Below are 24,452 nucleotides of genomic sequence, written 5' to 3'. Positions count from 1 at the left end.
GGAAGAGGGGCGGAGTGGGTTGCGGGATTGACACCCGCAGCAGGTGCCCTGATTGGTCATCAGGGCACCAGGCATCGGGCACCGGCTCCCCTCCGGCTAGCGGCAGGGGGCCGGGAATGAACAGGACGTACTCCTACGTCCTCGGTCCTTAAGGACTCGGAAACGGGGGCGTAGGAGTACGTCCATTGTCCTTAAGGGGTTAATTGACCAGCTTTACATGCAAAATGGGGGAGATTTATAAAAACATGTGCAGAAGATAAAGCAACCAGTTGCTCAGCTCGCTTCTTTCATTTTTTAAAAGGTCTCTGAATAATAAAATAAATGATTTGATTGGTTGCTATGGGCAACTGGTCAACTTTTTCTCTACACAGGCTTTAATAAATCTCCCCCTATGTGCCTGTCTCTATAATGGGAGTTTAGCTTCCTAGAACCAGTCAAACAAGCAGTCTCAGACATGGACACGGAAGTAAAGTTTAACCTATTAAGGACACAGCAATTTTTATTTTTGCATTTTCATTTTTTCCTCCTCTCCTTTTAAAACACTTTTTGGAGCTCAGACTACAGTCACTACTGACAGAAGTCCCCTCTCCTCAGCCACAGATAAAGCCCAGGCTCGGCAGGAGAGATACATTGTATAGCTCCTGCCCAGCAATAAAATACAGTAATCCAGCAATCTCTGGCTTACTGTAATCCCTTGCTAAACACTATGCGTGGGCCTAGCAAGAGAGGAGTTAACTAGCACTGCAGAGCAATGCTCATGAACTCCTTGGGGAGTATACAGTCATCTATACATTGATACAGAGGAAGATGACAGACAGAAACAGGGGTGATAACTCAGGCTTTGTTCACATCTTGCGTTTATAGCATGACTTAACTATTTCTTTTGAATCAACTTCTGGCTTCGGTCAAAAAACTGAATGAAATACTGTCAACTAAAACTGCTAAACTAAAAAAAGTGTAATGTCCACGTTGCTTATCTGCTTATTAACAGAAATATAACACACTTACCTTTAAAATTAATTTTTAGTTTCTTTTTAATTCCTGTTTGTAGATTTTCAAGAGAAACAGACTGCAACTCTTTATCAACAACTTTCATTAAATCTCCAGTTGATACACAACACTCTGAGCCACTGATGTCATATATGGAACCTGTTAACAAAAAGGGTAATAATGATAAAATCATGTAAATAATTGATCATTGTTGCTAGTTCTTTTTTCTTAAACATGCTTCTTTACACTTAGAACTCATGGATAGCACTTTGTGTTAAAGATTTTCAGCAGTGGCTCATTTTTATCAATATTCTATATAATATTACAGGGGAAAAAGAATAAAAAAAAGTTATGGTTCTTGCGACGAGCCATTGGGGCAGTCCCTAGTTGTAGCAATCACGGAGGTGGTGGATCCGCTGTACCTGTGTGGAAGATGACGTGGGCCATACCAGGAAGCGGAGTCTAAGGTGCCGCTGGTTTTCACCAGAGTCCGCCGCAAAGCAGGATGGACTTGCTGTGGCAAGCGGCATCCAGGTCGCTACCCCTGGCAAGACTCGTCCACACAGGTTGCTGAGTTGAAACGCTGCACAGGAAGGATGTGGTAACTCGTAGTCAGGTCTAGCAGGAGATCAGGGCTGGCGGCACAGATTTGTGGTCAGGAAACATACAGGAGGTCAGCAGGCAGGTGGCACAGAAGCAAGGTCAGGTCATGAAGCGGAAGTTCAGAACACAGGCAGGGCTATACACAGAAGCGCTTTCTCTTGGGCACAGGGCACACAAAGATCCGACAAGAGATAGAGGGAGGTGCAAATACTTATAAGGAAGGGACAGGTGCAAACACTAATTAAGGGCGCACTGGCCCTTTATATCTCAGAGCTCTGGCGCGCACGCCCTAGGAGGCGGGAGCACACACCGGGGAACAGAACCAGTGGAGAAGCTAGCAGGAGCAAGGGGTAAGTGACGGCCCGAGAATCGCATGCGGGCGCATCACACGATGCGAATCCCGGACCTGCCGGAGGAAAGAGGTGGAGAGCACTCACGGCCAGAGTGAGTGGCCTGAGCGCTCGCTGCAACAGTCCCCACCCCAACCACCCCTTGGTCTCCCCCTCTTTCCGGTCTTAGAAAATTTCGGAGCAATTTGTGGTCCAGAATATTCTCTTCGAGTCCCCATGACCTTTCCTCAGGACCGAACCCCTTCCAGTCTACTAAAAACATTGTTTCCCCCTTACGGTTTTAGTCACCAAAATTTCCTTGACTTAAAAAATATCTGAGGAACCAGAGACTGGAGAGGAAACAATGTGTTTTTGTGAAAACTGATCAAAGACAACTGGTTTGAGGAGGGAGACATGAAAAGAATATGTAAGGAGGCAGGCAGACAGAGCTTATAAGACACAGGATTGATTCTGCGCAAAACCTCAAACGGTCCCAGGAAGCGAGGACCCAACTTATAACTGGGAACCCTAAAACAAATATATTTAGAAGAGAGACAGACTTTGTCACCAGAAGAGAAAGTTGGAGGAGGTCTTCTCTTCTTATCCGCTTGGGATTTCATACGGGAAGAGGCATGAAACAAAGATTGGCAGGTCTCCTGCCAGATGGACATAGAATCCCGTACTTGATCATCAATGGCTGGCACTCCAGAAGCAGCTGGGAGAGGAAGAGGAATACGTGGAAGATGTCCTTAGACCACAAAAAATGGAGATGTCTTCATGGACTCAGAGTCTTTGATTGTAAGATAACTCCGCCCAAGGCAAAAGATCAACCCAATCGTCCTGTTGAGCCAAGACAAAATGACAAAGATAGCCTCCCAGAATCTGGTTCACTCTCTCCACCTGGCTGTTGGTCTGAGGGTGATAGGCAGAGGAAAAGTCCAGCTTGATGTAAAGACAGGAACAGAGAGCACACCAGAACTTGAAATCAATTGTACTCCACGATCCGAGACGAGGTGAGTCAGAAGGCCATGAAGGCGAAAAATATGCTGAAGAAAATGTTTCGCCAGCTGTGGAGCAGATGGAAGACCTGGTAAAGGAACAAAATGAGCCATTTTAGAGAATCAATCGACCACCACCCAGATGACCCTATTATTGCAGGAAGATGGAAGATCAGTAATAAAGTCCATAGCTATGTGAGACCAAGGAGTTTCCAGGATGTGCAATGGTTTTAAGAGACCCGCTGGTTTCTGTCGTGGAGTTTTGTCGTGGGCACAGGTAACACAGGAACGGACAAAATCTGAAACATTGGGTTCAAGGACACCAGTAATGCCGAGAGATAAGTTGAATGAACTTCCGTACTCCAGAATGACCAGCCAGCAAAGAAGAATGTCCCCAATTCAAGACTTCTCAGTTGAATAGGCACAAAAGATTTTCCAGGTAGGACTTGGTGAAGATTGGCAGGAGCTGCAGAAATCAGACACTCTGGAGGAATAATATGCCTTGAAGTGGAGTCCAATCCTACCACATCGGAGGACCTAGAAAGAGCATCAGCTCTGACGTTTTTGTTCGCAGGGCGGATATGAATAAAGAAATTAAACCTGGAGAAGAAAAGGGACCATCTAGTGTGCAGAGCTTTTAAACACTGAGCAGACTGTAGATATAGGAGATTCTTATGGTCAGAATAGATGCTGGTGATCTGGTGAGCCTTCCGCTTTGAATATCAATATCAACTATGCTGCCTGATCTGGGGGACAACTATGCTCCTAATCTGGGGGACAACTATGCTCCTAATCTGGGGGACAACTATGCTGCCCGATCTGGGGGACAACTATGCTCCTAATTTGGGGGGGAAAATACCCGGCCTTCCACAATATTTTTAGTTTCTCATGTGGCCCCATGGGAAAAATAATTGCCCACCCCTGATCTAGGGTATTAAAGGCCATCTTCCATTCATCTCCGGATAAAATTATATGCTCCCACAAATCCAACACGATCAAAAAGTTCAGAAATGAAAGGACGAGGATAGCGATTTTTTATCCTAATCTTGTTTAGACCCCTGTAGTCAATACAAGGATGGAGAGAACCATCCTTCTTCCCTACAAAGAAGAATCCTGCTCCGGTAGGAGATAAGGTTCTCTTGGATATATTTTGCCATGGCTTGTGTCTCAGGTACTGACAATGGATTCTTCCATGGGGAGGCATGGTCGCAGGCTGTAAGTCAATAGGACAGTCATAGGAACAATGTGGAGGAAGAGTCTCGGCCGGCTTTTCGAAGAATACATCGGAATAATCTTGATAAGGAAGAGGCAGGCCTGGCATAGGAGAGGGCAAAGAAACAGACTTAGGCTGGGTAGACACAAGACAGTGATTTTGGCAGAAAGGTCCCCAGCGGGTGACCTCACCTTATTTCCAGTCAAGAAGTGGAGTGTGACTTTGAAGGCAAGGAAAACCGAGTACAATGAGGGAGCACATAGAACACAGTCTTTTCCTTATTTAAAACACCCACTTGCATAATTAGAGGTTCAGTACGGAATAGCACCGCACAGTTCAGATTTTCTCCATTGACAGAAGAAATGTACAACGACTTAGGAAGCCGAGTCACTGGGAAACTGTGTTTATGGACCAGGGAGGCATCAATAAAATCTACAGCGGATCCAGAGTCCAAAAAGTCAGAAGCGGAGAAAGATGTCTTGGCAGGAGTATAAACTAGAACCGGCATAGTCAAACGAGGAGAGGTAGTATTCACACACATAATGGAAGAACATCGGTCCCATGGTCCCTAGGAAAAATAGGTGCTTCTATAGGAGCTCACCATCAATCACAGATGTACTCGTGTTTCCAAGAACTTGATAAAATAAAACCGCTTTGACACGGATGTATTGGAAAATAAAAAGAAGGTTTATTCCTTCAGCATGCAATGCAGCGACACGTTTCGAGGGGCGGGGACCCCCTCTTCGTCAGGCTATCTCTATAGCCTGACGAAGAGGGGGTCCCCGCCCCTCGAAACACGTCGCTGCATTGCAAGTTCTTGGAAACATCAGTACACCTGAGACGGAGTACATCTGTGACGGAGGTGAGCGCCTATAGAAGCCCTTCTTTTTCCTCGGGACCATGGGACCGATGTTCTTCCATTAAAGTGACCGTCCTTCGCAAGTGAGAACGGGTCTAGTGCCGGCTGCACTCCTCCATTCTTTGTCCCCCAGAATAGTGGGAAACAAACGTCGATTGGTGTTGTGCCCACGGTACAACACAAAAAGGTGAGAAAACCTAATATATCATTCTGAAACTGCTGCTCCTTTTTTGGAGCTGACATCTACTATAATTTTTCTTGTACATCTAGAAAATCTATTTTTCTACGCTTAGATGCACATTGTGTCTCCTCTGTTTTTTTCTATATATCTTTGTTGAGTATTCAACCTTTCCCACGTGTCCTAGGTGCAAGCATTTTCCCGGACGCAGAGGACGTATAGAACAGTCTTTGAGAAATTACTCCGGACTAGCACAATATAGGCACAAATTCTCATTGCGTTGACGGGATCTTTCCAGCTGCGTTAAGCAAGACTAATCCACCTGCATTGCCTCTACAGCAGAAGGCAAAGGAGATGGTAGAGGCGGACGTTGGAACACGGGTGCCAGACGAGGAAATCACCATGTTTGGACAGGTTCTCTTTCCAGACGAAGTTCCTCCTGCCTCTCGGCAAAACGCACATCAATTCGAGTGGCCAAATGGATAAGCTCACTCAGGTTAGACGGAGGATCATGAGCAACGAGAGCATCCTTGATTCTACTAGACAGTCCTTTTTTAAATGTAGCACACAAGGCCTCATCCAAGCCAGTTTAGAGGCAAGAGTGCGGAATTGAACCGCGTAGGCACCAACAGAGGAGTTCCCTTGGCTGAGGTTTAGAAGTGCCGTCTCGGCTGAGGAGGCCCGTGCGGGTTCTTCAAGGACATTGCAGAATTCTGAGAGGAAGGCCTGCAGGTTTGAAGGCACCAGATCATTACAACCACAGATAGGAGTAGCACATGCCAAGGCTTTACCGGACAATAGACTGACCACAAAGGCAACTTTAGCTTGCTCCGTAGGAAACTGATCCGCCATGAGCTCCAAATGCATAGAGCACTGAGTCACGAAGCCTCTACACAGCTTGGGATCTCCCTCATACTTCAAAGGTGAAGGTAAACAAAGCTTGGGCCTGGAAGAAGCTGCTGGCACCGGAGAAGACTCTGGAGCTGATTGTGGCCGCTGTTGCTGTTGTTGCTGCTGAGAGGCAAGAAGCAGTTGCATCATGGCTGACAACTGGTTCAACTGTTGAGCCTGACGTGCCAACTGTTGTGACTGATGAGCCACGACGGTGGAACTGTTGTGACTGTTGAGCCACAAAGGTCCAAGACATCAGGCAGAGGCGCCCCAGTGGGATCCATGGCCGGATCTTACTGTAGCAATCACAGAGGTAGTGGATCCGCTGTACCTGTGTGGAAGATGATGGGAGCCGTACCGGGGAGAAGAGTCTAAGGTGCCGTTGGTTTTCACCAGAGCCCGCCGCAAAACGGGAAGGACTTGCTGCGGCAGGCGGCACCCAGGTCGCTACCCCTGGCACGACTCGTCCACACAGGCTGCTGAGATGAAACATAGCACAGGAAGGATGAGGCAACTCATAGTCAGGTCTAGCAGGAGGTCAGGGCTGGCGGCACAGATGCGTGGTCAGGAAACGTAACAGGAGTTTGTCAGGTCACGGAGTGGAAGGTCAGAACAAAGGCAGGGCTATACACAGAAATGCTTTCTCTTGGGCACAGGGCACACAAAGATCTGGCAAGAGGTAGAGGGAGGTGCAAATACTTATAAAGAAGGGACAGGTGCAAACACTAATTAAGGGCGCATTGGCCCTTTAAATCTAAGAGCTCCGACGCACTCCCTAGGAGGTCGGAGTGCGTGTGCCGGGGAACAGAACCAGGGGAGAAACCAGCAAGGAATAAGTGACAGCCCCAAACTCGCATGCGGGCGCATCCTGCGGGCGAATCCCGGACCCACCGGAGGAAGGAGGAGGAGAGCGCTCACGGACAGAGTGAGTGGCCGGAGTGCTCGCTGCAACACTAGTGGCTTCTATCTTCCCCACTGGCCTTAACTGATAGGTCTCTTGCTATACTTAAACAAGGATAAATCTATAAATCAAGGCTGGTAAGTCAGGGAGAAGCCCCCAGGGGGCTGAACTGTTTACTCAAGATTAGGCAGCATAGAGGTCATGACAGGTTGCCTTTAACCCCTTAAGGACACATGACGTACTGGAACGTCATGTGTCCACTCCCGATCTATAACGCGGGGCCACGGCGTGGCCCCGCGTCATAGCGGGTCGGGCCCGGCCTCTAACAACGGCCGGGACCCGTGGCTAATAGCGCGCGGCATTGATCGCTGTGCCGCGCGCTATTAACCCTTTAGACGCGGCGTTCAAAGTTGAACGCCGCGTCTAAAGTGAAACCGAAAGCATGCCGGCTAGCTCAGTGGGCTGTTCGGGATAGCCGCAGTGAAATCGCGGCATCCCGAACAGCTGACAGGACAGCGGGAGGGCCCCTACCTGCCTCCTCGCTGTCCGATCGCCGAATGACTGCTCAGTGCCTGAGATCCAGGCATGAGCAGTCATGCGGCAGAATCATCAATCACTGGTTTTTTATGAGAAACCAGTGATCAATGTAAAAGATCAGTGTGTGCAGTGTTATAGGTCCCTATGGGACCTATAACACTGCAAAAAAAAAGTGCAAAAAAAAGTGAATAAACATCATTTAACCCCTTCCCTATTAAAAGTTTGAATCACCCCCCTTTTCCCATAAAAGAAAAAACACAGTGTAAATAAAAATAAAAATAAACATAAATGGTATCGCCGCGTGCGGAAATGTCCGAATTATAAAAATATATCGTTAATTAAACCGCACGGTCAATGGCGTGCGCGCAAAAAAATTCCAAAGTCCAAAATAGTGCATTTTTGGTCACTTTTTATATCATGAAAAAATGAATAAAAAGCGATCAATAAGTCCTATCAATGCAAAAATGGTACCGTTAAAAACTTCAGATCACGGCGCAAAAAATGAGCCCTCATACCGCCCCATACACGGAAAAATAAAAAAGTTATAGGGGTCAGAAGATGACAATTTTAAACGTATTAATTTTCCTGCATGTAGTTATGATTTTTTCCAGAAGTCCGACAAAATCAAACCTATATAAGTAGGGTATCATTTTAATCGTATGGACCTACAGAATACATATCAGGTGTCATTTTTACCGAAAAATGTACTACGTAGAAACGGAAGCCCCCAAAAGTTACAAAACAGCGTTTTTTTTTAAATTTTGTCGCACAATGATTTTTTTTCCCGCTTCACCATAGATTTTTGGGCAAAATGACTGACGTCATTACAAAGTAGAATTGGTGGCGCAATAAATAAGCCATCATATGGATTTTTAGGTGTAAATTTGAAAGAGTTATGATTTTTTAAAGGCAAGGAGCAAAAAACGAAAATGCAAAAACGGAAAAACCTCCGGTCCTTAAGGGGTTAATGAATAGCCATAACCGATCTCTATACAACTTATATTGTTATATACCCTGGATAAATGTGTGTGTTATAAAGAACTTTATTGTAAAAATTCTGAAATCACCATACTTTTTTTTTTTTTCATTCCAAAATTTTATTTTTCCATACATAAATACGTACATTTGGTAACAGTATAAAGTATCATACATATCAACCCCAACCCAGATCCATTCTCTCATCATCACTAATTCTAGGGAGGTTTATCCCATCTAAGAATGTCTCTATTTCTCTTTCTGTCTTCTTGCCTTCTTTTGTGTATAAGTCCTGAAAGAATTGTAATGCTATCCAAGTTATTTCCTCCTGTCTCCAAAATCTACTGCCGGTAGCTCAAAGTAGCTGATCGGGACACGCCCGTGGCAAAACCGGGGCATCGCGATAAGCGGTAAGGATGGAGGGAAGTCTCTCTAACCTGCTTCCCTGCCGACTGATTGGTGCGCCTATGCTGCAATCAACCATGGTAGGCTGTAGCAATGGAGCGCCAATAACACTGATCAATGCTGCTCTATAGAATAACAGTGTTTGCAATCTGAAGATTGCATGTAATAGTCTCCTATAGGGACCCAAAAAATTTTTTTTTAAATGTTAAAAAAATGTTAAAGGGGTTCTCCAGTGCGTACACATCTTTTCCCCTAGGATAGGGGATAAGGATAGGGGATAAGATGCCTGATCGCGGGAGTCCTGCCGCTGGGGACCCCCGGGACCATGCACGCGGCACCCCGTCACGTCTCACGCCGCCGGCCCGGTGGTCGCCTGCAATCAGTCCCGGAGCACGCTCCGGGGACTGATTATAAACGGGGTGCCGTGTGCATGATCCCAGGGGTCCCCGGCGGCGGGACTCCCGCGATCAGGCATCTTATCCCCTATCCTTTGGATAGGGGAAAAGATGTGTAAGCACCGGAGAACCCCTTTAATTATAAATAAGCCCCTTCCCTAATAAAAGTTTGAATCACCACCCCTTTTCCAGTTTGTTTTTATAAAATTATGTAAACAAAAATAAATATAAACATGTGGTATCGCCACGTGCGTAAATGTCCAAACTATTAAAATATATTGTTAAATAAACCATATAGTCAATGTCATGAATGTAAAAAAAACAAAGTCAAGAACTGCGTATTTCTGGTCACTTTATGTACCAGAAAAAAAAAATAGTAATAATGTATCAAAAAGTTCCATCAAAATAAAAATGATTTCAATAAAAACTGAAGTCCATGGTGCAAAAAATGAGCTCTCACATATCTCCGTATACGGAAAAATAAAAGTGTTATGGGGGTTAGAAGAGGACAATTTTAAGCATACTAATTACTGTACAAAAAGTTAATTTCTTTAACCACTTAAGGACACCCCCGATCCCCCAGAAGGTATAGGAGTGAGGTGGCAGGGGTGCCACCCCTCCTATCCCTGCAATTGGTCGGTCAGAAGCGACAGAGCAATAGCAGATCCGGGGCGGGGGGTTATAGTTCGGTTCCCCTGTTCTGCCCACCTATGGTGGTAAGGGCAGAATGGGGGAACTGTGATATGACTGGCGGTCACTTACCGGCGGTGATGAGATTCGTCTCCCTGGTGCTGCTCTCCCGTGCAGACTACGGAAGCCGGTGAGTTGTTGCCTAGCCACATCTGGAGGGCTACAGTTTGTAGACCACTATACAGTGGTATCTAAACTGTAGCCCTCCAGAGGTTGCAAAACTACAACTCCCAGCATGCCCAAACAGCTGTTTGGGCATGCTGGGATTTGTAGTTTTGCAAGATTTAGAGGGGTACAGTTTGGTGACCACTATACAGTGGTCTCTAAACTGTGGCCCTCTAGATCTTGCAAAACTACAACTCCCAGCATGCCTACACAGCAGTTTGCTGTCTGGGCATGCTGAGATTTGTAGTTTTGCAACATCTGGAGGGCCACAGTTTGGAGATCACTGTGCAGTGGTTTCTAAACCGTGGCCCTCTAAATCTTGCAAAACTACAACTCCCAGCATGCACGAACAACAAACGACTATCTCGCCATACTGGGAGTTTTAGTTGCATACTTCCAGCTGTTGCATGACTACAGTTTTGCAACAGCTGGAGGCACATTGGTTGTAAAATATTGAGTTAGGTAACAGAACGTAACTGAAGGTTTTCCAACCAATGTGCCTCCAGCTGTTGCAAAAGTACAACTCCCAGCATACACGGTCTGTCAGTGCATGCTGGGAGTTGTAGTTTTGCAACAGCTGGAGGTTTACCCCCTCCCCATTCACACGGGTGGGTACATTCACACGGGCGGGTTTACAGTGAGTTTCCTGCTTCAAGTTTGAGCTGTGGCAAATTTTACGCACTCACTGTAAACCCCTGCCCGTGTGAATGTACCATAAAAACACTACACTACACCAACACATAATAAAGGGTAAAATACTACATATACACCACATTACACTGTCCCCCCCAAATAAAAATTTTAAACATATCATATGGCAGTGTTTCCAAAACGGAGTCTCCAGCTGTTGCAAAACAACAACTTCCAACATTTCTGGACAGCCACTGATTGTCCAGGCATGCTGGGAGTTTAGCAACAGCTGGAGGCACCCTGTTTGGGAATACGCGTAGAATACCCTTTTGCAAACCCTAATTTAGTCCTCAAATGCGGACGGCGCTCTCTCACTTGTCGTATTTCACTCGCTCAGCCCTGTCGTATTTCAAGGAAGCAGTTTAGGGCCACATACGGGGTATTTTCGTGAGAAATTGCTTTACAAATTTTGGGGAGCTTTTTCTCCTTTTAGCCCTTATGAAAAGGAAAAGTTGGGGTCTACACCAGCCTGTTAGTGTAAAAAGATTTTTTTTTTTCACACTAACATTCTGGTGTTGCCCCATACTTTTTATTTTCACAAGAGGTAAAAGGAAAAAAAGACCCCCAAAATTTGTAATGCAATTTCTCCTGAGTACAGAAATACCCCATATGTGGGCGTAAAATGCTCTACGGGCACACAACATGGCTAAGGATAGAGAGCGCACTATGTACATTTGAGGCCTAAATTGAAGAAAAAATTTCATTTTGTAACTTTTGGGGGATTCTGTTTCTACACAGTGCATTTTTCGGTAAAAATGACACATTTTCTTTATTCTGTAGGTCCATACGGTTAAAATGATACCCTACTTATATAGGTTTGATTTTGTCGTACTTCTGAAAAAAATCATAACTACATGCAGGAAAATGTATACGTTTAAAATTGTCATCTTCTGACTCTAACTTTTTAATTTTTCTGCGTATGGGCTGGTATGAGAGCTCATACGTGTTCTGAAGTTTTTATTGGTACCATTTTTTGCATTGATCTGACTTTTTGATTGCTTTTTATTAGTTTTTTTATGATATAAAAAGTGACCAAAAATATGCTATTTTGGACATTGGAATTTTTTTGCACATACGCCATTGACCGTGGGGTTTAATTTATTTTTATAGTTCAGACATTTACCAGATATTTTTATTTTTTATTTACACAGTTTTTTTTTTATGGGAAAAGGGGGGTGATTCAAGCTTTTATTAGGGAAGGGGTTAAATGACCTTTATTAAGTTTTTTTTTTGCAGTGTTATAGCTCCCATAGGGGGCTATATCACTGCACACACTGACCTTTTACACTAATCCCTGCAAAGCCATAGCTTTGCATGGATCAGCGTAATAGGGGGTTGATTGCTCAAGTCTGTAGCTCAGGCATGGAGCAATCAAACTCCGATCGGACACGATGGAGCAAGGTAAGGGGGCCCATGTTTTCCGGGTGGACATTCTGCAAATATTCTCACATAGCCCTAAAGGGGTATTCCAAAGAGTAAAGCCAGTTTCACATTTTGGTCAGTATTTTAGAGGAACATATACAGTAAAAACTGTAATGGAAAGATTTGCACTTTTTTTTGTTTAGAGTCCTGGTTTGAACCTACAAATACACAAAATGCTGACCAAAATACTGCTGTTTAAAAGTGCCCTGTGAGTGGGTTCTTACAGTCAGGTTTTTTTTAATGCAGTTTTTTAACCCCTTAAGGACCCAGCCCATTTTTACCTTAAGGACCAGAGATTTAGCAAATCTAACCACTGTCACCAATAACTCTGGGATGCTTTTACTTTTCATTCTGATTCTGAGACTGTTTTTTTGTGACATATTCTACTTTATGTCAGTGGTATATTTTCATCGATATTGCATCCTTTCTTGGTGAAAAATCCCCAAGAAAAAACCCACATGGCATACTATTTTGGACCCCTCAAGGAACATAACAAGGGGTACAGTGAGCCTTAACACCCCACAGGTGTTCCACGACTTTTTGTTAAAGTTGCATGTGTAAATGACATTTTTTTTTCACTAAAATGCTGGTTTTCCCCAAATTTTACATTTTTACAAGGGGTAATAGGAGAAAATGCCCTCCAAAATGTGTAACCCCATCTCTTCTGAGTATGGAAATACCCCATGTGTGGACATCAAGTGCACTGCGGGCGCACTACAATGCTCAGAAGAGAAGGAGTCACATTTGGCTTTTGGAAAGCAAATTTTGCTGAAATGGTTTTTGGGGGGCATGTCGCATTTACGAAGCTCCTATGGTGCCAGAACAGCAAAAAAAAAAAACACATTGCATACTATTTTGGAAACTACACCCCTCAAGAAACGTAACAAGGGGTACAGTGAGCCTTAACACCCCACAGGTGTTTCACTACTTTTTGTTAAAGTTGGATGTGTAAATGAATTTTTTTTTCACTAGAATGCTGGTTTTCCCCCAAATTTTATATTTTTACAAGGGGTAATAGGAGAAAATGACCCCCAAAATGTTTAACTCCATCTCTTTTGAGTATGGAAATACCCCATGTGTGGATGTCAAGTGCACTGCGGGCGCACTACAATGCTCAGAAGAGAAGGAGTTACATTTGGCTTTTGGGAAGCAAATTTTGCTGAAATGGTTTTTGGGGGGCATGTCGCATTTAGGAAGCCCATATAGTGCCAGAAAAGCAATGTTGTTTTGGAAACAACAACCCTCAAGGAACGTAACAAGGGGTCCAGTGAGCCTTAACACCCCACAGGTGTTTCATGACTTTTCATTAAAGTTGCATGTGTAAATAAATAAAAAAATTCACAAAAATGCTGGTTTCCCCCCAAATGTTACATATTTACAAGGGATAATAGGAGAAAATGCTCCCCAAAATGTGTAGCCCCATCTCTTCTGAGTATGGAAATACCCCATGTGTGGACATCAAGGGCACTGTGGGCGCACTACAATGCTCAGAAGAGAATTAGTCACCATTGGCTTTTGGAAAGCAAATTTTTTGGGGGGGCATGTCGCATTTAGGAAGCCCCTATGGTGCCAGAACAGTAAAAAAAAAAAAAACACACATGGTATACTATTTTGGAAACTACACCCCTCAACATACGTAACAAGGGGTCCAGTGAACCGTAACACCCCACAGGTGTTTGATAAATGTTCTTTAAAATGGGATATGAAGGAAAATTTTTATTTTTTCATTTTCACAAGTGGTAATAGGAGAAAATGTCACCGTATCTTTGTAAATACATTTCTTTGGAGTAAGGACATACCTCATATTAGGATGTAAACTGCTCATCGGGTGCATACCAGCTCTTGGAAGAACAGGAGCGCAGTCAGGGGCCTTGAGCATTTACATGGAGCCAGAACAGCGGGACCCCCCCTCAATGAGAGTTACATGGGGTACACTAAGTTACTACAGTTGACCGTAAAATGATAAAATAGGTTATATTCCCAGAATGATGACCCAGAGCATAGCCAAAACTAAAAAAATATGCCCACCCCATGCCCTATCAACCACAAAAAAGAAGAGATAGGTGTATGGAGGGTAAATCATAAATCAATTTGAATACTTATAGACCATCATCAGATGGTCCAAAAAACCCATTCTTCCCATACACCAAAATAGAATATTAAAAGTGCGATCTTTATTTCTTGTATATGCACCAAATTATAAAAAATTCTCAGGGGCCACCTGATGTGGAATTGTGTAATTTCACTGACCAGCCGGTCTAGCAAGGTAATGTGTCACTCTAGGTGAAGGTGCCTGCAGAACACCGTCACTCATAAGAGACAGATGGATCCTAAACTTTTTAAAACATATCACACTGCCCCCCTCGACATGTTTCGCTGCGATGCAGCTTTATCAAGAGGTAAGCGGGCACTGGTTAAAAAACGCCGGTACCAGGGGTTTTAAAACCTCCCCTGTGTCATCACAGGAAGGGGATTCTCTTCAGCATGATATCATCCTACTAATCACCATCCATGATTCACTGATTGAAATCACCAACAACCAATGAGGATCTATTCTTTGGGACCAATCGAGAGACATTCCTCACCTTAGCCTATCAGTGCTAGTTATGCACCAATCGGCATTGATACTCACCTATCAGAGGATTCTCCTCCTCTCCATGACAAGCTGCGCAGGAATAATATGCACACACTGGCAGTGTATTTTCCAACATGTGAGTATGATTGCGCATGTCCCGCCGTCCGACACCCACTGTCAACATCCGGCTGCGCTTGGCTCTCTGCGCGAACTGACAGAACATTCTATCGTTTGTCTCAATCAGCAGAGCATGCGTACCGTTGCTACGCAACACTTGTACACACTCAGTGTGCGTTCTCCCCCGTGTCGGGACTTAGTTTCTCACAGCTCTGCCAGTAGAAATGCGCAAGAACTTAGAACCAATTACATCCACATCTACATATGCACACCAGAACGAATCTAGGTAAGTATTAAAAACATTGTCTATTATCTGGACATAAATTAGTAATCTATGCATAAGAGATGAGATTGCACAGGGGATCAGTCATACCTGCATGTGAGGACTTACACCGAAACATTAAATCCAAATAAATGGAAGTAAGGATGTTAGCCTATAGATCGTGGTAATCACAGATGGTAACTTAGTAATATTATTATTAATAATCATGATATACTGATCTATTGGGGCCATATACATACATGTACATATGACACACTATCCTTGTATACTGACATATTAAACTTGATCATATTCTTGGAAGACATCATAACTTACTTACCCCCCCCCCCTTGTTTTTTGTTTATTATATATAAATGTCACATTTTCCGGCAAGGTGCTAAATTATTGAAACTTATGTGTATATAAACATGAATAATTACATATGACAATGGCAGGGGCTTATATAGGAACATACCAAGGACATATCAAATAAATACGCTGAAGGTAAACCCTTCATTTATTCCTTTTGGAGACATGGATCCCAATCTGTGGATCCATTTTGCCTCTTCACGTAACAACTTCTTGTCCAGATCTCCCCTTGTCCAGATCTGCCCTATACTCTGAATCATCACTCTTGGAATGTGATGTGTGTGGCCGCCCATAACCTGTTGCCTCAAATGCGCACCCCGCTCCGGTGGAGAGAAAGCGCTGCGCTTTTGAGGCAACATAAAAAAGTCCCTGATGATAGTGACTCAGTGACCCATGACCCATTTTTGGGTGACCCATGACCCATTTTTGTAAAAAATACCCCCAGGTTTTTTTTATTTTTTTATGAAAGTTTTTTTGGGGCAATTTAGTGGTTTATAGGGTTAAAATTTGGAATGGACTCTGGACATTGGGGTCAAATTATGGAAATGAAAAGGGAAAATTTAGTACTGCATTGAAGTGTGATACTCCCTGAAGCAGTTTTTAATGCAGAGGCCCGGATGATCGAGTGGTGGAGTCCTTCCGTATTCCCCTCTTGGGACACACTCTGCATTTATTCTGGGCTGGGACGATTCTGGCACCTATATTTCCAGTTCCTTGGGAACTCCGGCCTGCTCTTTCCCTGTCGCCAAAGATCAGGACCTTTAGGACTTCTTGGAACTGGAGGAATGTCCCTGTGTAGCCAGCGTACTGGGACAGTACATAAGAGTTGTACATGGTAACCTGTACCAAGTAGACCGCAACTTTTTTTTACCATACCCGTGTTTTCCGCATGGCCATCTATGGCTTGAGGACTTGATCAGAGAGATCAACTACCCCCATATACTGATTGTAGTCCAGAATACAATCGGGACCGTTGTTGTGGTACCTCGCACAGGGACAGGTGAGCTGCCGTTACCATGAATTCTGGTCAGTATAAGGGCATCCCTCTTATCCTTATACCTGACCAGCAACAGGTTTTCGTGGGTACTCACGGGACTCACCCTTGGGCATAGGTGTCTGAACAAAATTTAGAGGGAGGCCTCTCTGGTTCTTCCGCACGGTCCCACAAGCGGACGTGGATCTGGCGGCAAGGGATGTGAACAGAGGGATGCTAGTATAAAAGTTGTCCATGTACACGTGGTAACCCTCATCCAGCAATGGGTGCATAAGGTCCCAAACAAGTTTCCCGCTAACACCCAGAGTTGGGGGACATTCTGGGGGTTCAATACGGGAATCCTGTCCCACATATACTCTAAACTTGCATGTGTACCCGGAAGTACTCTCGCAAAGTTAGTAGAGATTCACGCCATACCGCGCCCGCTTTGAGGGAATAAGTCTCCCCTTAAAACTGATAAGAGACTCATCTACCGAGAGCTCCCCGAGGGGTACGTAGGCCTCCCAAAATTTGGCCCCAAAGTGATCGATGACCGGCCTCACTTTGTAAAGTTGGTCATAGGCGGTATCACCTCAGGGGGGCACATGCCGCATTATCATTGTATGTAATGCATGCATTTCCGAATGGCCTCAACCGTCCTCGTGTCATGGCCATACTGTAGAGTGGGATCTGGTAGAGGATGTCCCCACTCTAGTACTGCCTGACACTGCATTTTTTGACTAAGCCCATATGCAGCACGAGGCCCCAAAATGTCCTCATTTCGGCTGCATCGATGGTGTACCATTCATTGGGCCTAGCCAAAAACGAATCAGGGTGGTGGGCAATGAATTGTTGAGCGTACAATTTCTCCACCAATTTGCTCCACCATATGATTGGGAAGTGTGTATAAATCACACACCGTTATAAGTAAAAAAAAATGCTGCGGCCCCAAAAAAGAATAAAGGGGGCCAAATGCAGCGCCCTGAAACTCTAATAGGGCCCGGGTCGCACTGCAAAATCTGCGGCGGACCCTTGAGGACCTATTAGGGGGTCGGGGGGGGGGGGGGGAATGTTTTTTTTTTACTTTTTTTTAACCTCCTACCTGTCCCTGCACTGAAACTCATCCTGCACTAAAATCCCTTCTTCAGCCCTGAGGGGCTCAGATCTTCACGGGGGGGGGGGGCTGGGTCCCTTGCTTATTCTCTCAGCTCTGCCCGCTGACTGAGCTTGGTGCCCGCTGCTATTGATCTTCTGATTTGATTGCTTTTACACATCCACTTCTGAAAAGACACACGTAGTTTACTGCACTCTAACTTCCAGATACACTAGTTCCACATTGGCACTGTAATTTCTGTTAAACATTTCTCTTTGTTCCTATTCCTTTGATCTATATTATGTCTGGAAGCATGGCTCACACATGTGACTGCTCTATACCAAAACAACTCTAGATGTAGACCTTCTCTCTTGTTTACGTTTATTATTATCTACATACTCTACACATTCCTAATACGCCTTTATTGAATAACTTTCCCTACGAATGTCAATCTAGAGATTTTGATGCCTACAGCCTATATTGTATCTTCATCACACCAGTCTGCTTCTGGAATTGTTCTTGCTTCTGTGACTTTTATTTCCTTTTTGTTGTCCCTTCTATAATGTAATTTTCTTGCAATAACTGACTTGTTAAATTTGATTTTGAAATTTTCAATAAAAATGTATTAAAAAGAAAATAATATACTTTTACTGCAAGATAAAAAAAAGTATTGTCACGTATGGGCAGGGAAAAGGGGAAGTCCTGCACTCGCCCACAACCTCTTTCCCTTCCTATTGCATATCCACCTTAACTGACAGAACCACAACCACGAAGATGGTCCCTGCCTATCTACGTGCTGAGACTTCAGAGTTAAAATAACAAACTATAAAAATACTCAGTCTCAGATCAGGGGATTGTCAGGAAATACAAAAAGTAAATGCACACTTAACAATACAGAGGGAGACATACAAACACACAGATAAATCTGAGTCAACAAGCCAAAATCAGAACCGAGAGAACCAGAGAGATGGCGAATCAGAAAGCAAGGGGTTATTCCAGGAAAACAGAGCCAAAGTCAGATACCAGAGCGCAGAATAAAATATAGAATACTAGCTACAAAAAAAATAACTTCTTTAACTGGCAAGGTCTACAAGCACACTGCAGATTTTAATAGGCAGCTGAGCAGGTGTTGCAGCTGAACAAGATATCTGAATGGCTAAAGAAACAGGCCCATGGATAGGTCGGAGCATTGCCACAGCAACTACAAAAAAAGCTAGAACTAGAAAAGTTTAACCCCTCGGAGCAGGCTGGGATGAGTCATTACAAGTATATTATATGGCTGCTAGAAAATTGCAGAAGTAACCAACAGAAAGATAGGGATACATATACGGAGTGTATGAAAATCATCTGACTATAACAGCATCATAATTTGAATAAACCACCAACTATATGGATTCTATGCAAAATTTTGTGTAAATTCCCTGTAAACAGGATCAGCTTGAATCAACTTTTAGTGTGGTCTAAACTATGGACTTACTATTTATTTTTATTTATAACTAATTATATTTGTCTATGATTTATATGAATTCTATAATTAACTCTATGCACATTCTATTTTACTGTTAATTTTATTGCTGAGTAAATTCTTAGGGTACATTCACAAGCACAGGATCTTCTGCAATAATATATTTAATATTTAATCTTACATAAGTTAGGACCCTTAAATATTGCGTGGGTTTTTTAGGGTTATCCTAGAGGACTTATTTCATATAATATTTTTCTGTTAAGGGAGTAGTCCAGTATTAAAAAAAAATAATCCCCAATCTGCAGGATAGAGAATAAGTGTCAGATTGCACGGGGTCTGACCTCTGGGAGCACTTGCGATTTCCTTCCTGACGCCCCAGCTCTCTGCATGAATGATGCTGTGCCGACCACAACACGCCCCTTCTATGCATCTGTATGGGAGAACTGGAGATACACGAATGTCGGTCACAGCTTCGTGCCATGGTTGACATACTTCATTCATGGGGAGAGACGGGTTCTGGGCAGGATACTTTTTTTTATACTGGATAACTTATTTAAGGATTCTGTGAAGGTGGCAGTTCTGAAAACCTTCACTAGGCCTTTGGCTGCCTTGAAAATCCAAAGACATCCTAAAATCCTGTTGTGGTGGACAGATTGAACTTCCCTCTCTATCTAACCTCCTAGACACTACAGTTGATATTGACTGTGGTATCTATAGGGTTAAACGGCTGGGATTAAAGTTGACTGCAGGTGACTGCAGGTGTCAGCTATTACAGTTGACTACCGCCATGTATAGAGTGGGCTTGAATGAAAAGTTCATCAAAAAAAGGATACATTTTTCAAAAACAGCATCTACATGTGTTTTTCAGTCAAACTAAAACTGTAAGTAAATAAGATGTTTTGATCATGTAGTTAAAAACTTAATCTAAAACGGCATATGGGTTTTTACCGCAGTGCAGTTTGCATGGGTCAAGCACATTGAAACTTAACCAGTACAAGTCATACAGCTTTGGAAAAATACATTGATTTACAAAATACCTTGATTTGTAAAAATGTGCAAACATTTTTTATGCGGTTCTTTTCCATCTGTCAATAATATATCGTGTAAATGTTCCCTTAGGCTAGGTCAGTATTTCAAGAGTACCTGTCACCAAACTTAAATTAAACAATATATTGTTCCTTATGTAATTATGACACTTTGCTATTTACTTGCTGTTAAAATTCTCAACCGTTATATGTTTTTAATGTGATTGAAAAAACGACCACTAGATGGCTCTGTTCTGTTCCCTGCCACAAGTCAAGCAGTTAATTTGGTCTCCTCCCGGCCTGGCAGGAGACCAAACTCAGGAAGTGTATGTGGGACATGGCGAGGCACAGCTCTCGCAGGCTTCAGTGATGTCGCGTCTGCTGGGCAACGGCCACTTTCTCCTGCCAGGAGCTCACACAATGTGAGTAAGGGGAAAGGTATAATACAGAGCTTTTTAAAGCTTGGGAAATCTTTTTAATGGCAGAAGGGTGTTAGGAGTAGTTAGGGAATATAATCTGAGTCAATATAGAAAGTATGGTTTTATTACAGGTACTCTTTAAAACTCATTTTGGTCACAATTTCAGTAGGTATTTTGAACATACTCCTTGGTTTGGTAAAAATAAACATAGTAAGACAATCCAGCAGGCCGACCAAACCAAAATCAAATGTCAACCACTTATAAAATAACTTCAAATTTGATGACTGTGGTTTGTTTGTCACAAATTTAGCAATTGATGTGAGACTTTTTTTTTATAAATTTGGTGCACGTATACCAAGTAAAAAATGAAGTAGAACCTAACACTACTCACCTTTTGATAAATTTCCTCCATAGAGCCTGATACACATATTATTGCATAATATGCAGTTTTACCAGATTTTAGATTTGGAGAAGTGATTTTAGGAGAAAGTCAAAAGTCAACTTTTATAGGAAGTAGTTTTTTCTGGTTCTGTTTATTGTTATGGTTTGTCATGTGATTGTCCTGTTCTGTGTAATGTAATAGTTTAACCCCTTCAGGACCAAGCCCATTTTGGCCTTAAGGACCGGAGCATTTTTTGCACATCTGACCACTGTCACTTTAAACATTAATAACTCTGGGATGCTTTTAGTTATCATTCTGATTCCGAGACTGTTTTTTCGTGACATATTCTACTTTAACATAGTGGTAAATTTTTGTTGATACTTGCATCCTTTCTTGGTGAAAAATCCATAAATTTGATGAAAAATTTTAAAATTTTGCATTTTTCTAACTTTGAAGCTTTCTGCTCTTAAGGAAAATGGATATTACGGAAAAAAAAATTTGGGTTCACATATACAATATGTCCACTTTATGTTTGCATCATAAAATTGATGAGTTTTTACTTTTGGAAGACACCAGAGGGCTTCAAAGTTCAGCAGCAATTTTCCGATTTTTCCCAAAATTTTCAAACTCGATATTTTTCAGGGACCAGTTCAGGTTTGAAGTGGATTTTAAGGCTCTTCATATTAGAAATACCCCATAAATGACCCCATTATAAAAACTACACCCCCCAAAGTATTCAAAATGACATTCAGTCAGCGTTTTAACCATTTAGGGGTTTCACAGGAATAGCAGCAAAGTGAAGGAGAAAATTCACAATCTTCATTTTTTACACTCACATGTTCTTGTAGACCCAATTTTTGAATTTTTACAAGGGGTAAAAGGAGAAAATTTTTACTTGTATTTGTAGCCCAATTTCTCTCGAGTAAGCACATACCTCATATGTCTATGTAAAGTGTTCGGCGGGCGCAGTAGAGGGCTCAGAAGCAAAGGAGCGACAAGGGGATTTTGGAGAGTACGTTTTTCTGAAACGGTTTTTGGGGGGCATGTTGAATTTAGGAAGCCCTTATGGTGCCAGAACAGCAACAAAAAAAAAAAAAAAAACACATGGCATACCATTTTGGAAACTAGACCCCTCGGGGAATGTAACATGGGATAAAGTGAGCCTTTATACCCCACAGGTGTTTCACGACTTTTGCAAATGTAAAAAAAAAATAATAATTTTTACCTAAAATGCTTGTTTTCCCAAAAATTTAGCATTTTTAAAAAGGGTAATAGCAGAAAATACCCCTAAAAATTTGAAGCCCAATGTCTCCCGATTCAGAAAACATGCCATATGGGGGTGAAAAGTGCTCTGCTGGCGCACTACAGGTCTCAGAAGAGAAGGAGTCACATTTGGCTTTTTGAAAGCAAATTTTGCTCTGGGGGCATGCCGCATTTAGGAAGCCCCTGGGGTGCCAGGACAGCAACAAAAAAAAAACCCACATGGCATACCACATACCATTTTGGAAACTAGACCTCCTCGGGGAACGTAACAAGAGGTTAAGTGAACCTTTATACCCCACAGGTGTTTCACGACTTTTGCATATGTAAAAAAAAAAAAAACATTTTTAAAAAGGGTCAAAGCAGAAAATACCCCCCAAAATTTGTAACACAATTTCTCCCGAGTACGGTGATACCCCATATGTGACCCTAAACTGTTGCCTTGAAATACAACAGGGCTCCAAAGTGAGAGCGCCATGCCCATTTGAGGCCTAAATTAGGGACTTGCATAGGGTTGGACATAGGGGAATTCTACGCCAATGATTTCCAAACAGGGTGCCTCCAGCTGTTGTAAAACTCCCAGCATGCCTGGACAGTCAACGGCTGTCCGACAATACTGGGAGTTGTTGTTTTGCAACAGCTGGAGGCTCCGTTTTGGAAACAGTGGCGTACCAGACGCTTTCATTATTATTGGGGAAGTTAGGGGGGCTGTGTGGGGGTATGTGTATATGTAGTGTTTTTTACTTTTTATTTTATTTTTTGTTAGTGTAGTGTAGTGTTTTTAGGGTACAGCGACACGGGCGGGGGTTCACAGTAGTTTCTCGCTGGCAGTTTGAGCTGCGGCAGAAAATTTGCCGCAGCTCAAACTTGCAGCCAGATACTGCAGTAAACCTCCGCCCATGTGAGTGTACCCTGTACATTCACATTGGGGGGGGGGGGGGGACATCCAGCTGTTGCAAAACTACAACTCCCAGCATGCGCTAACAGAATGTACATGCTGAGAGTTTTAGTTTTGCAACAGCTGTAGGCACACTGGTTATGTATCACTTAGTTTGTGACCTAACTCAGTGTTTCACAACCAGTGTGCCTCCAGCTGTTTCAAAACTACAACTCCCAGCATGTACGGTGCATGGTGTACATTGACTGCTGAGAGTTGGAGTTTGCAACAGCTGGAGGCACACCGGTCGTGAAACACTGAGTTAGGTAAAAATAAAAACTCTGAGTTTCACAACCAGTGTGCCTTCAGCTGTTGCAAAACTACAACTCTCAGCAGTCACCGACAGCCAATGGGCATGCTGGGAGTTGTAGTTATGCAACCAACAGATGCACCACTACAACTCCAGCATGCACTTTAGCTGTTTGTGCAAGCTGGGAGTTGTAGTTATACAACAGCTGAAGGTACACTTTTCCATAGAACAAATGTGCCTCCAGCTGTTGCAAAACCCTAAGTCCCAGCATGCCCATAAGGGAATGCTGGGAGTTGTAGTGGTCTGCCTCCTGCTGTTGCATAACTACAGCTCCCAGCATGCACTTTTTGCATGCTGGGAGCTGTTGCTAAGCAACAGCAGGAGGCTGTCACTCACCTCCAACGATCCACGCCGCGCAGGTCAGTCCCTCGTCGTCGCCGCCGCTGCTCCTGGGGCCCCGATCCCAACATTGACGCCGGGGATCGGGGTCCCCAGCACCCGGGGTGCACGTCCCGCACCCGCTCACGTCCTCCGGAAGAGGGGCGGAGCGGGTTGCGGGAGTGACACCCGCAGCAGGCGCCCTGATTGGTCGGCCGGTAATCCGGCCGACGAATCAGGGCGATCGTGAGGTGGCACCAGTGCCACCTCACCCCTGCAGGCTCTGGCTGTTCGGGGCCGTTAGAGACGGCCCCGATCAGCCAGTAATTCCGGGTCACTGGAGACCCGATTGACCCGGAATCGCCGCAGATCGCTGGACTGAATTGTCCAGCGATCTGCGGCCATCGCCGATATGGGGGGGCATAATGACCCCCCTGGGCGATATGCCCCGATGCCTGCTGAATGATTTCAGCAGGCATCCGGCTCCGGTCCCCAACCGGCTAGCGGTGGGGACCGGAATTCCCACGGGCGTATGGATACGCCCTCGGTCCTTAAGGACTCGGAATGCAGGGCATATCCATACGCCCCATGTCCTGAAGAGGTTAATCTAAAATCTGTTAAAACAACAGACTGAGTTAAAATTTATATTTTTTTTCACATATTACAAATTCTGTCCGATTTATTTAAACAGATTAGCAAAACTGTA

General features: G+C 43.8%; 1 protein-coding gene across 3 annotated transcripts in view; it reads right to left on the bottom strand.

Moving 5' to 3' along the window:
- The window catches only part of THEMIS2 (thymocyte selection associated family member 2), a 101,086-nt gene that overhangs the window by 37,652 nt on the left and 38,982 nt on the right, over positions 1 to 24,452 (bottom strand). For 2 of the 3 annotated variants that reach the window (XM_056557289.1, XM_056557287.1), the window contains exon 2: positions 1,009 to 1,149. In XM_056557289.1, coding sequence (XP_056413264.1) covers positions 1,009 to 1,096 — 88 coding nt within the window. In that variant the 5' untranslated portion in view covers positions 1,097 to 1,149. Of the gene's footprint in view, positions 1 to 1,008; positions 1,150 to 5,977; positions 6,208 to 24,452 lie in introns of those variants that run through there. The other variant, XM_056557288.1, reaches the window with a different exon arrangement.

The sequence above is a fragment of the Hyla sarda genome, chromosome 2, assembly GCF_029499605.1.
Source record: "Hyla sarda isolate aHylSar1 chromosome 2, aHylSar1.hap1, whole genome shotgun sequence".
Lineage (NCBI taxonomy): Eukaryota > Metazoa > Chordata > Amphibia > Anura > Hylidae > Hyla > Hyla sarda.
Note: the sequence above shows the minus strand (reverse complement) of the source record. Positions and strands in the feature narration are given on the sequence as shown.